This window comes from Rattus rattus, chromosome 12 (assembly GCF_011064425.1).
Source record: "Rattus rattus isolate New Zealand chromosome 12, Rrattus_CSIRO_v1, whole genome shotgun sequence".
NCBI classification, from domain to species: domain Eukaryota; kingdom Metazoa; phylum Chordata; class Mammalia; order Rodentia; family Muridae; genus Rattus; species Rattus rattus.
The window spans coordinates 7,000,007-7,012,649 of NC_046165.1; the positions used below are offsets into that span (position 1 = coordinate 7,000,007).

The 12,643-nt window shown below is 47.1% G+C and overlaps 1 protein-coding gene across 1 annotated transcript in view; it reads left to right on the forward strand.

Annotated features, from left to right (window-relative positions):
• The window catches only part of Dzip1 (DAZ interacting zinc finger protein 1), a 52,795-nt gene that overhangs the window by 13,927 nt on the left and 26,225 nt on the right, over positions 1 to 12,643 (forward strand). The window contains exons 9-13 of the mRNA XM_032917418.1: positions 1,475 to 1,612; positions 4,071 to 4,133; positions 9,241 to 9,381; positions 9,821 to 9,869; positions 11,290 to 11,346. Coding sequence (XP_032773309.1) covers positions 1,475 to 1,612; positions 4,071 to 4,133; positions 9,241 to 9,381; positions 9,821 to 9,869; positions 11,290 to 11,346 — 448 coding nt within the window. The remainder of the gene's footprint in view (positions 1 to 1,474; positions 1,613 to 4,070; positions 4,134 to 9,240; positions 9,382 to 9,820; positions 9,870 to 11,289; positions 11,347 to 12,643) is intronic.

Sequence of the window (12,643 nt, forward strand, 5' to 3'; positions counted from 1 at the left end):
AGGTCTCTAAAGCAAGCAGGAAATGGTGAGTGGGCCCTGTGTCTCGTGGGAACAGCTGAGGTCCACAGACGGACACACGAGATAGAGGCCTCATCCCCTTCCTCAGTGCCTGATATGACCTGACAACTCCTGAGGAGAAAGTAGGAGGGAACTGAGGGTGATCCTTGGGCTCCCTCTAGGGGTGGACAAGTTTTAGACGCAAAACTAAAGACAACGTCAGGATCCTTTATTTTTCCCTTCCAGCTCAGGATCTTGTCTTGACGCCATGTCACAATGGGTCATTCTGTCTCCTTAGGTTTTGCTGTGGTCGGTGATCGTTTGTCAGCCTTGTTACTGTGGAAGCTAATGGTCTGGCCGGAGAAGCGTGGGTTGTTTGTGTGGGAAGCCCTGCTGTTGGGCTTTATCTGACTAGTGTCAGGGTATCGTGATCAGTCAGAGTTTACATGGGGTAGATCTTGGAGATACTGTGTCGCTTGACCAAATCGTACCACGTGCACGCATGGTCTCTATGATCTAAGGTTTTCTCTTTGGCCTGACCGCCTGGGTGCTGTAGCGTTGGCAGGAAGAGGCTTCTGTACTGAAAAGCTTCTCTTCCTGATTTTAGTGGTTGCAGCGAACAAAAAAAGAAGTAGGCTCCCCACCCATCTGTTCTGTCTTAACTTTATTGCCTCCTGTTGTTGCCTGAGTTTTTTTTCCCCCATAGTTAACTTTGGGGAAATCAAACCATTTTTATTCCTAGTGGATTTATTGGTATGGCCCTTGGACAGCATTCGCCTTCTATTGCAATACCTTAACCTCTCAGAATGGTCACAGGCGTGGTGATAGACCCCTGCAATCCAGCACTCAGGAGGCTGAGGCGGGGTCAGCAAGAGTTCACGTGCGGCTTGGCCAGCGTAGCAAGATCTGCCTTAAGAGAATAAACAGAAAGAGATGCATATACCCAGCTCCTCTCACAGATGTTATGTTCCTGTCAAAAATTTAAAGACACGTCAGCAACAGCCAGAAGTTGACTTGGGGGGTAGAGAGAGGGTCATCGAGTAAAGCAGCCGTGTGCAAGCCGGCTTCCATCCCGTCCCTGAAAGCCACAGAGAGGTAGAAAGAGAGACCTGACACTCCCATGGACACTGGCATGCCCTAACCCCCAGTAATAGATCACTTTAGAAACTCCGTCTCCTTCCCATTTTCTCCCCACTCTGGTGGAGATAGCAAAGATCTGGTAGAAGAAAAGCGAGGTGGAGGAAACAGGCAGAGAGATAGGGAGGGCTGAACACAGCTTTGAGCTCCCCAGCGTTTTTCACTGTTCCCCTTAAACAAATGCCTAACAGGGTTGGGGATTTAGCTCAGCGGTAGAACGCTTGCCTATCGAGCGCAAGGCCCTGGGTTCGGTCCCCAGCTCTGAAAAAAAGAAAAAGAAAACAAAACAAAACCAAACAAATGCCTAACATTTCTGTTGGTGACTTCTTCCCTTCCACAGCAGTTGTTAGAAATACAGAGGTCTAACATCCAGATCAAGTCCAACATAGGCACCTTAAGAGACGCTCACGAGCCCCGAGAAGACCATCTTCCGTATCCTCAGGATTTTCAAAACATGCTTCAGCTCCTCGACAGCCAGGTACAGCATGGGCGGTGATCGCGGCCACAACCTATAGTATGCACTCAGTTATCTGCGTGTGTCTCCATGAGTTTATGTGCACAGCACATACGCAGTGCCCGTGCAGGCCAGAAGGAGGGCATTGGATCCCAAGGAACTAGAATTTCAGGTGATTTTGAGCCGTGGCGTGGATGTTGAAACCAGGTCCTTTGCAAGAGCAATAAGAGCTCTTGACCACGGAGCCAGGTCTCCATCAGTTGCGGTAAATAGTAAATACAGGAACACCATCCCACGCTGTTGATGGTACCGGCGGGCCACGTGGCATCAATGGGTGTTCTCATTTCAGTCCTCCAGACTCTCTGGCCCAGAGTTCACAAAGAGTCTATACCCTACCTGCTAAGTTCCTAATTTCCATCCCACGCCACCACCGGCTACTCTCCAGGCCCTGAGACGATCTCGCCACCGTGGGTAGCACCATCAGTGGCCATCCATCTAGTTCCCTTGGCGAGTGGCTGCCACACCAGTCCCATACAGAGACAGCCTATCTCGAGGCTCTCTTGCTGCGGACATTCCCAGCAACCTGGTAAAATCAAAACTCTTGAGGCTTGTAGTTTATCAATTAGATTTATATCAGTAAATTTCACCCCACAAAAACGTCCACACGAGAAACTCAGAGCCAATTGAGATTGATATAAACTGCCCACCCAGATAAGACAAATTATTCTGTAATAATCCATCCCTTATAAAATATTCATAGCTACCTGCGGCCATTTAGAGCCACACGTATCTGGGTCGAGTCCTTCTCTTTCTCCACCTTGGTTCTTCCCCTTCTCTCTCTCCCGCCTTTCAAAAAAACCTCTGCCCCCGCCTTTCTTTTTCACTGCCCAATCACAGGCCTTGTCTTATCTTGTGCCTGCCCTCACCTGCATAAAGACGTCAATCCACATCCATTGCCTTGGATTTTCTCTTAATGAGTTCGTTCCCAGCAAATGTTTTTTGTTCTGTTTCTTTTTTTTCCCCCTTGTCTCTGAACAAGTGCCTAATTTCATAAATGTTAACTCATAGATATGAGTACAGGATACTAGTTAAATTTTCACCAACAAAAACGTTAGTCTGAAGTAGTCAATTCATATTATTATTCAGTGATTTCCCAATTGCAGTTGTAGATCTTCCTTTAAAAAATGCATATTGAAGCATTAAACATTTATTTTGCATATAGCATGGCATTGACAAACTGGTATCTTTGATATATTTTATTTTCACTTGGAAGTCAGACTCCATAATCACTCTATAAAAGTTACTTTATCGCAGTGGTAAAGAGAAAGAAGTTAAAAATCAAAAAGATTAAGATATACATTGGTGGCACGGCTCCTTGTTCCCTACCGTGGTCCTGCTGTTTGCTCTGCTGACAGCGACCTCTCTGTTCTCGGAATATGTCTCTTACTCATTCCCCGGAATTACTGGAGCAACACTTCTACAAGGGCTCCCCAGATCTCCTCTCAACTACACCATGTTGTTGGGTCACGTGAGCAGAGCTGACTTATACATATTCAAGAGGAATTCACGGTTACGCACACCCCTGTCCTGCACAGTTCAGGGTGCCGTTTTAATCCTCTTCCAAGCTGTGCCAGTTGCTCAGCCACGTCACTACCACGAGTAGGAAGTTAGAAGCTGACATTTACCTTCAACTGACCACAATGCCTCCCCATGCACCGAGCTGCCTGATTGGAACCCCTGGACCCAACGGTCCTGGTTCTTTGACCCCTTAGAGTCTCACACTAGCACCTGCTTTTGTTTGTTTTTGTTTTATTTCTTCTTCAGATAATGCCTTACTGAACACAGCCACACACATTCACTTAAATCCTATCCATGACTGTTCTCCCGTGTGCTGGACACAAGCATGACACTGGAGAGAAGGGAGCCTCACTTGAGAAAATAAGGTCCAGACACAGGCAAACCTGTAGACCATTTTCTTAATTAGTGGCTGATACTGAAGGGCCTAACCCATTGTGATTGGGTCATCCCCCGGCTGGTGTCCTTGGGTTTTATAAGAAAACAGGCTGAGTAGGCCATGTGGAACAAGCCAGTAAGCAGCACCCTCCATGGCCTCTGCGTCTTACCCTGCTTGAGTTCCTTCCCTGATTTCCTGTGACAGTGTCCCTTCCTTCCCCAGCTTGCTTTGATCATGGTGTTGGTCACTGCAGTAATAACCTGAACTAGGACGCCTCCACACCCACAGTGTGACAGACCCCCAACCCCACTCTGTAACCTAAAACACTGTGTAAATCAAATCTCTACCGATCCCAGCCCTACAGTACAACCAGAGACAGGTGGGCTTGAGCATTCCAGCCACATGCACTCTAAAAATGGCCGCTGGGATTTTTCTAGATTGTTGGGTTTCATAGGCACCCAATGCAGAGCAAGAGCCAGTGTGGAATGGGTTTCTGCGTTACCGACTTACTTGTTTTGCTCTCCTCAGGCAAGCAAGTGGTCAGATCGATTTCAAGTTCTCAACGAAGAGCACAGCAAAGAGAAGGGTCAGGTAAGACCGAGTCAGTCGCCCTGCCACTTTCTTCCCAGTGCTGAGAGTGGAACTCAGGGCTGCGCAAATGCACAAGTACACACACACACGCACACACATATGTGCACAGAGACACACATGGGCACACACAGAGACACACAATGCACACATACTTACACACACAGACACACACATGTGCACCCACACACATGCTCACACACACAGACACACACATGCGCACAGGCACACATGCACGAATCGGTCATCTTTGAAAAGAATTTCTAGTTTACTCGATAATAAAAGTGGTATTTTCCTACTTAACATTTCCAGAGAGGTATGTAACCAAATTATTAGAGTTATTTATAGTTTTGCTACCATAATTAACCACTGCTACCCCTTTGTAAGTTCCTCTTCACTTTTCTTTTTTCTTTTCTTTTTTCTTTTTTTTTTTTTTTCGAAGCTGGGGACCAAACCCAGGACCTTGCACTTGCTAGGCAAATGCTCTACCACTGAGCTAAATCCCCAACCTCCCTCTTCACTTTTCTTTCTACATTATAAGTGTTAAAAGATTTTAAACTATCTTATCTGTCCTTTAAGAGTTTCCCACATGTATACAGTGTATTTCGATCTATCTTATCTGTCCTTTAAGAGTTTCCCACATGTATGCAGTGTATTTCGATCTATCTTATCTGTCCTTTAAGAGTTTCCCACCTGTATGCAGTGTATTTTCATCTAACAATTTCTAGCTCTTCCCTCCAGCTCATTCTGGACTTGGACCTTACCAGTGTGTCCTCTCCTCCCCCAACTTCATGTCTACTTTCAAAATCTGTTTAGAAAAAAATTCATTGATTCCAGCTAGTGCTGCCGGTAGGCACACAGGTATAGGGCATCCACTGGCTACTGTATATGTCAGAAAATTCATTGTTAATGTTTCCACCAGGGAGACAGTGTAACAAGATGGGAAATCTTGTTTATTTTTTCACCAATATTATCTTTTGTACACTTTGTATTCTTAATAGATATTTTCTACATAGAGCATACACATTCCATAAAATAACCTCATAGAGTTAGTGCTAAGAGCTGCTTTCATACAGCACTAAGACTATCATATTGCTACAGATTTTATATTATATAACATAGTGTGTGCACACACAAGAGCTAGGAAAATGAAAGGTTAGATGAGCATAGAATTTTTCAGTTTTTATTTCTTTTCTTAACAACAATGGATACAGAGGGAGGGAGGAACAGGTTGCACAGTGTTAAAACTAAAGGAAAACAAAGGAAAGACAAAAATAGTGTGCAGGTACGCTAACCTGTGAGCACTGAGAGTGGCATCCCAGATGCGTGAACCTATTTGGATCTTTACTGAGCAGTTACTATGCACTGCACTCTCTGGGGCTAAAAACAGGGAACAATCCCCCTCCTAAGGGGATGGACTCTCCACTGTAGCTCACAGGCGGTAGAAGTTGGGACCCTGGGGTTGGGAAAGAAGAGACCAGTGCAGAGCCCCGAGCAGAGCTTGCTCAAGTTGGGCGGCAGTCGCATATGGATAGTGCTTGGGTTCCTTGCTAAATCCCAGCTTTCTGAGTTCCAGATCAGGTAGCCTGACAGCACCTTGGGGTTATCTCTGTAACAAGCTAAAGTAAAACTCCCGGGTTTGTCACAGTTATGGTTCATAGTATGCTAATCTGGACGAACATTTATCCCATGTCTCCCCTGTAACAGCCATATCTAATGTTATCTGTCTCTCGTCCCTAGGTCATACATTACCATCACCCCTGTCCTTACCTAGCCCCTGTCCTAACAGCCGCAGGCCTAGCATTGATATCTTTTTCATCTGCTCTCCACAGTGTAAATAAAATAATTCGGCTGGTTCCTCCTAACCCTTTCTCTTCCTGAACCTGCTTTTTCCAGCTGTAATAGCTTTCTGATAGTTTCCAGAATATTCTGATTTTTCAAAATGTGTGTGTGTTTGTGTGATGTGTCAACATGTATGTGTGTGCGTGGGTATGTGTGTGGTCATATGTGCACTGTATGTGTCAGCACAGGTTGATGATATCCCCCCCAATCACTGTTCAGTTTATTTACTGAGTCAGGGTACCTTGATGAACCTGGAACTTGGTGTTTTGTCAAGTTAGTTTGGGCAGCTGGCCTGAGACCCACTGTCACCAGCTCCCGAGTACAGCCGCCCGCTCAGCTGTCATTTACTGCTGAGTATCTGAACTCTGGTGCTCACACTTGTGTGTGTGTGTGTGTGTGTGTGTGTGTGTGTGTGTGTGTGTGTGTGTGTGTGTGTGTGTGTACTTTATCTGCTGATCTTTCCAGCCTCCTCCTGGTCTGTTTTTGGAAGCTTTCCTCTTAAGCTTTTCTTTTAAAGGGCAAACTGAGCACGACAAGCCCAGTCAGGATAACTTCCCTCTCTGCTAGCTGAAAGTCAGCTGCCGTGGGCTTTAACGATACCTGTGGTGTCCCTTCGCTTTGGCTGAACTCAGCTAGAAGCACATCGAGAAGGTCCCACCCAAACCCCAGGCTGGGTGGTGCACAGTGTGTGCACAGACTCATGCCCAGCAGGTTACGCTGTTCCTTTGTCTGCCCATTCAGCTGTTTGCTTCTCTGTCTCACTTGTACCCTAACAAAGAGGTGAATTCAACCAAATGCAGTCGTCTCCGCCTGAGACCTATTAATTATTCCACATGATTGGCGCCTACTTGTCCCACAACGCACACACTGTGCTGCTCTGTTTAAGGGAAGTTGCCTGTGCCAACTCATTACTGCTTTACCTAGGCTCTTGGCAGTCTTTTTTTTTTTTTCTTTCTAAAATAACATTGGTAAGAGTTCAAAGGGAGTCACACGTAAACCATGGTGTAACCTTCTGACCCAGCCTGAGAGCCCTGCAGACCCATTATGGTCACACAGTGACAGAGCGGGCTGGCGTTATGAGCGAGGCCACAGAGGACAGCAGAGAGTTTGAAATGATAGATCTCGATCAGTCTGTCTATCTGTCTGTCTGTCTCACACACAGGCACAAGGATCTCTGTCTGTCTGTCACACGTATAAACATACAGGCAGGAGGATTTTAGATCTGTCTGTCTCACACACAGGCACAAGGATCTCTGTCTGTCTGTCTGTCTCTCTCTCACACACACACATGCACACACTCACACACACATGCACACCCAAGGGCTGCATGCTTCACCCATCTGTCTCGATTAACCTCTCTGAATGTCCCTCCTCCATTCCTGTCTGTACCTTTGTCACCTGTTCTTAATCTGTTGTCACAATGATGTCACCCCTTGATTTTTTTCTGGGTTCTCTTGCTTCTCGGGGTCGGCAAAACTCCTCAGTTTGGTGACCTGGCCCAAGATCTTAAACCTCCATCCAACCCCTGAGCATTGTTACTAGAATTCTTTCGGATTTAAAGCTAAGCACTTCTCAGATGGCTTTGCTTTTTTTGAGGGGGGAGAGCTATGTACTTCCAACCATCTGGAAGTATTGAGAACGTTCATAGTCCTAGCTGTCTTAAGAGATCCCAAGTTCAGTTCCCAGCTTCTGTATCAGGCAACTTAAAACGGCCCGTACCCAGCTCTAGACATCTCTGGCCTACTTAGATGCGTGCACACTTGTGCACGTACCCACATAGGCACACACGTATGCAGCCAGTTAAAATTCAGTCTTTTAAATCAACAAGCAAGCAGGTTAGAATGTGCCCATGCGGACACTCACACCTCACACCAGACAGATGCTTCCCCTCAGCCTGCCTTCTCTCTCCACCTCAGGCATTAGACTCACACTATCCTGAGTACGAATTTCCCAAGCTCAGTTTTGTTTGGTTTTTCTTTACCACTGTTTCTTCTACTAATAAAATTGCCTTAACAGGGCACTCCCTAAATTATCAGAAGCAAATTCCTCCTGAGTTCTTTCTATCCAGTACGTAATCTCCCTTGGCATTAGGTTTCCATGTGACTTTCTGTGCCATTGTGATGAAATGCGTGGCAGAAGCAGTTTGGGGACGGGGCTTGCCCCAATTCACTGTTTGAGGATACAGCCTACCTCGGTGGGGGAGTCAGGGAAGCAAGAGTTTCTTGTTGCAGCTCATTACATCACACCTCACGGTCAAGAGAAAAACGGAAATGGACTCAAGGACTCAGGTCCCCTCCCCATCCCGGGTCAGTGCGGGGACCTGTTCCACAGGATGGTGCCGCCCACATTCAAGGTGGATCTTCCCACTTGAATGGACTTCATTTAGAAAAGCTTAGAAGTTTGTTTCCATGGTGATTCGAAATCTCATTAAGTTGACAAGATTAACCGTCACATGGGCTGTGGAGTTGGCCCAGCAATTAAAGAGCTTGCCACACAAACAACAGGACAGGGGGGTCAGATACCCGGGATTAGTGGGCGTGGCAGCCCGCCTTGAGTTCAGCCTCAGAAGGCGGTTCTGGGTTGGATGGAGGAACTCTGCCCGCGTAAGGTAAGGAATGATGTTGGAAGACTCCCAGTATCAACCTCGCCCCCTACATGGACACGACGCACACTCCTATGTACTTACATGAGTGTGCACCCCTGCCCACACACACACCCAGACTATGTGCACATAAAGGAAAAAAAGTGGAAAGAGGTGAATCCTGGTCCTCTCTAAAGATACTTTCCCAGCTCCCAGTTCACTCCTCCCTTCCCCCTCTCCCTGGAGCTCCTTCCTACATAGACCAGGGATTATGCTGATGACTGGGACATAAACCGACATGGACTCTCAGCTCTGTGGTTGCCAGAACTAGCCCGTTACATGTGGAGGTGAGGGCAGGGGACAGGAATATATGAAAGGTTCATCATGGAGGCGACACCAGGGCTCTGGGAGAGACACCTTTATCCTTAATCTCCAAGCAGCTGTCTGTTATTTTATGGAATGTGGTCCAGTTGACTCAACTGCCACCGTGTCAGCTTTGTCTGTCTCGTGTCATGAACTCCCAGGAAGAGGCGAAGTCGAGTGCAGCCAGAAGAATTTTCTGAGTTACCTGATGATCAGAGACCACACAAAACCAGCCAGAAAGTTAAAACAGGCACACAAAACCTGAAAGAAAGAAAAACCATAGTGCAGGCCACAGACTAATGCGCCTCCGGGTTCTTTCCCCAGCTCCTGTCACACATCGAGAAGCTTCGAAGCTCAATGATGAAAGATTTAAGCGCAGATAACGTTTTCTACAAGAGGCGGGTAGAAGAGTTAGGCCAGAAACTGCAGGAGCAGAACGAGGTGATCATCACTCAGAAGCAGCAGGTACGGCTGGCGGGGGGTGGGGGGTGGGGGGCGTCTGCACTGAGCGCCTTGGAGCAACACCGTTGCCCTAAGAACACAGAAGTTTAGGTCATGAAGTCTGAAGTGGAATACGACAAAAGTGGACTGTTTCCTCCTCAAGTCCGTGTGACTGCTTGCCCAGAGTAGATGTGTTGAGATAAATCGTTCCCATGGCTACTTCAGACACAGGGATACTTTAGATACAAATCTGAAGTTAGGTAAGACTTTCCTACCCATGATCACATGGAGGAGCAGCCAGGTCCGTATGAGTGACTCTCCTGCAACTCCTGCCTCGGCCAGGAAGCTACGTCAGGGTGATGTAGCGAGAAGGGTAATTCACCGGTGGTCATATCTGGCTGCATCCAGTCTGTCCCTCTCTAGTTTAGAACATGAAGCTAGCAGACTGTCTTATGTTTTGCAGATTAGAGAATTTGCCAGCAAACCGTACCACAGTGTCAACGAGATGAAAGGTAAGGGCCATGATGGCCGTGCCCAAGCCAAAGTGGCTTTCCTGACAGCCTCGGATGCCGACAATCAGGGCCCGATGGTGTATGTCTACTAAGGTGGCATGCCACTCGATATTTTAATTCGGGATATCTGTCCTGTTGCCATTTGAATATTTGAGATTCCTTTCCATAACCCAGAAAGTTGGAGGATTACAATCTAAACTCTTATTTAAAAAATTATATATTATTCAGTCATCAATTATGTGCAATTATGGGCTGGTCAGTAGTCATTCTAAATTGTCGTATGTATGTGAGTGTTTTACCTGCATGTATGTATGTTCACCATGTGTGTGTGCAGTACCTGCAGAAGCCAGAAGAGGGCGACACCCCTTAGAACTGGAGTGACAAATGGTTGTGAGCTCCGGGGAACCCAATACGCCAGTTCCTCTGCAAGAGTAACAGATGCTCCTAACCACTAAGCCATCCTCCCAGTCCTGCCTTCCATCTCTCGAATTACATACTTAAGACAAAATTAAAAACGCAGGGCTTAGAAAGAGTTTGAGCTCAGCCCCACCCCTGGCGCTTCACGCCTTCTCGTGAGTCTGCACTCAGTTTCTTCCTCCCTAATGGAGGAAACAGAATAGCTGCTGCACTAAAGCCTTGTTACAAGGATTAAAGCGAGTAACTCATGAAGTGCACTGGTTACACACCTGCCGGGATTTGGCGCCAAACACTTAATTCTGAAACACTGCAAAGACTTCCGCATGAGTCTGAATTCCTGGTTTAGGGTAGAAGCCACACTGAGCATCGTGGTGCAGTACTGGCGACTCACAGGCTACAGCAGCAGCAGCCTGGCCGCCTCCCGTCAGGCACGATCTAGATGAGAAGGGAGAATGGAATTAAAAGTCAGACTTGAGTCTACGCTTCTTCCAGAGAGCCTCGTTTGGCCCCCGAGTGCCTCAGATGGTACAAGAGTTCTCGCTTGCGTGGGAGACACTAGCGAGGGTTTGGTAATGGGCATGGCTGAGTTTTTCTCCATCTTTTTATGAGCTAAATGTTTAACAAACAAAACAAAACCAAAAGAACCTGGGAGGGGGTGAGCTCATGACTTCCTTTAACTCCTCTTTAGGAGAACAAGAGCTCAAGTGATAAGAACTATGTTAATGCTCATTTAGATATAAATAATTGACTAGAAGTCATTCCAGGAAAGAAAATCGAACCGTGAAAGATTTGAGGCAGGCTGGGCCATGGTAGTGAACCCCTTTAATCCCAGCACTCAGAGGCAGAGGCAGGCGATCTCTGATCTCCGTGAGTTCGAGGCCAGCCTGCTCTCTAGAGGGAGCCCCGGGACAGCCAGGGCTACACAGGGTTGACGGTAATTGCTGCTTAAATCTTGCTCTGATGACACAGTTTTCATTTTTAACTTCCATTTCTGTAATTTCAGGGACTCCTTTAACCCGACAAACGCTGGAAACTAAATCAGCTGCACTGCCCACACCCAGTAAGTGTCAGCGGAGGGTCAGCAGAGGGTCAGTGGAGGGTCAGCAGAGGGTCAGTGGAGGGTCAGTGGAGGGTCAGGGGCTAAACTACCTTCGTGGTCGTTTTTACTCTCTTACTTAATTTCCTAGAGATTTTTCTTTGAGAAGCAATGTACTTGGTGATGTTCACCCCAAGCTTTGAGTGCAATCCCGTGATTTGGGTTAGTTGTGCCCATCACGTGGTAGTTTGACTTAAAGGAAGGAGTAAACATTTTGGTATCACACAAGTTCACATTTCGGGACTCCCCAGAGTAACCTTGGAAGGGCGCGGCTGGCGGCCACGCCCACCGACATGGCTGAGGTTGACCTGAGATTGATGCTGAGGAGTTTAGCGGGTCTTCCTGTCCTTACTTGCGATCGACCACTGATCCAGGACCTGGATTTGTCCAGATGCAGTTGTAACTAAAATCCACGCTGTGCACGCATAAGGGCCGGTGTTTGATCCCCACCACTCAGGAACAAGCTGAGCACAGCGTAGCACTCGTCCTAGGGGTGGGGACAGGAATCTCTGGGCTTGTTAGCTAGTCAGTCTAGTCAAATCTTCAAGCTGTAGGTTCACTCAGAGATCCCTTCTTAAAAGATACACTGGATAACCAGGCATGGTGGCCCATGCCTTTAATCCCAGCACTTGAGGGGCAGAGGCAGGTGAATCTCTGAGTTTTAGGCCAGCCTGGTCTATGAAGGTAGTCCCAGGACAGTTAGGGCTACATGGAGAAACCCTATCTCAAGAACAAACGAACACTAAGCTGGAAAGATAGCTCAGAGGTTCAGAGCCATTTGAAGATTGGAGCTCAGATCCTAGAACCCACAGATGAATGAATGAATGAATGAATGAATGAATGAATGAATGGAATTGGTGTCCAATTGGGGAAGCCACTTGCCATTGACCCCCACATTCCACAGGCAAACACACACACACACACACACACACACACACACACACACAGACACGTGTGCATATACACAGAGATGTGACCTTTTCACACTTTTTTTTTTCAATGATAGTGAATGAATTTAAATCTTTTAATCTCTGTTTAGGAAAGAGAGAAGATAAGGACTCTGGGTAGAAGAAGTCTGAGCAGGTCGTGTTTGTGAACAACAGTTCAGGATGCTGTGTGCACAGGGTCTGGGGCACTAGCAGGCTCAGGACTGAGGCTGGGCGCTCAGAGCTGGCCCCACTCCCATGGGCCAGGCTCCAGGAGAGCTGGTGTCGCACGTTCATTACTGGCGTCTTTAGGGGTTCGACTAACAGCTTTCACC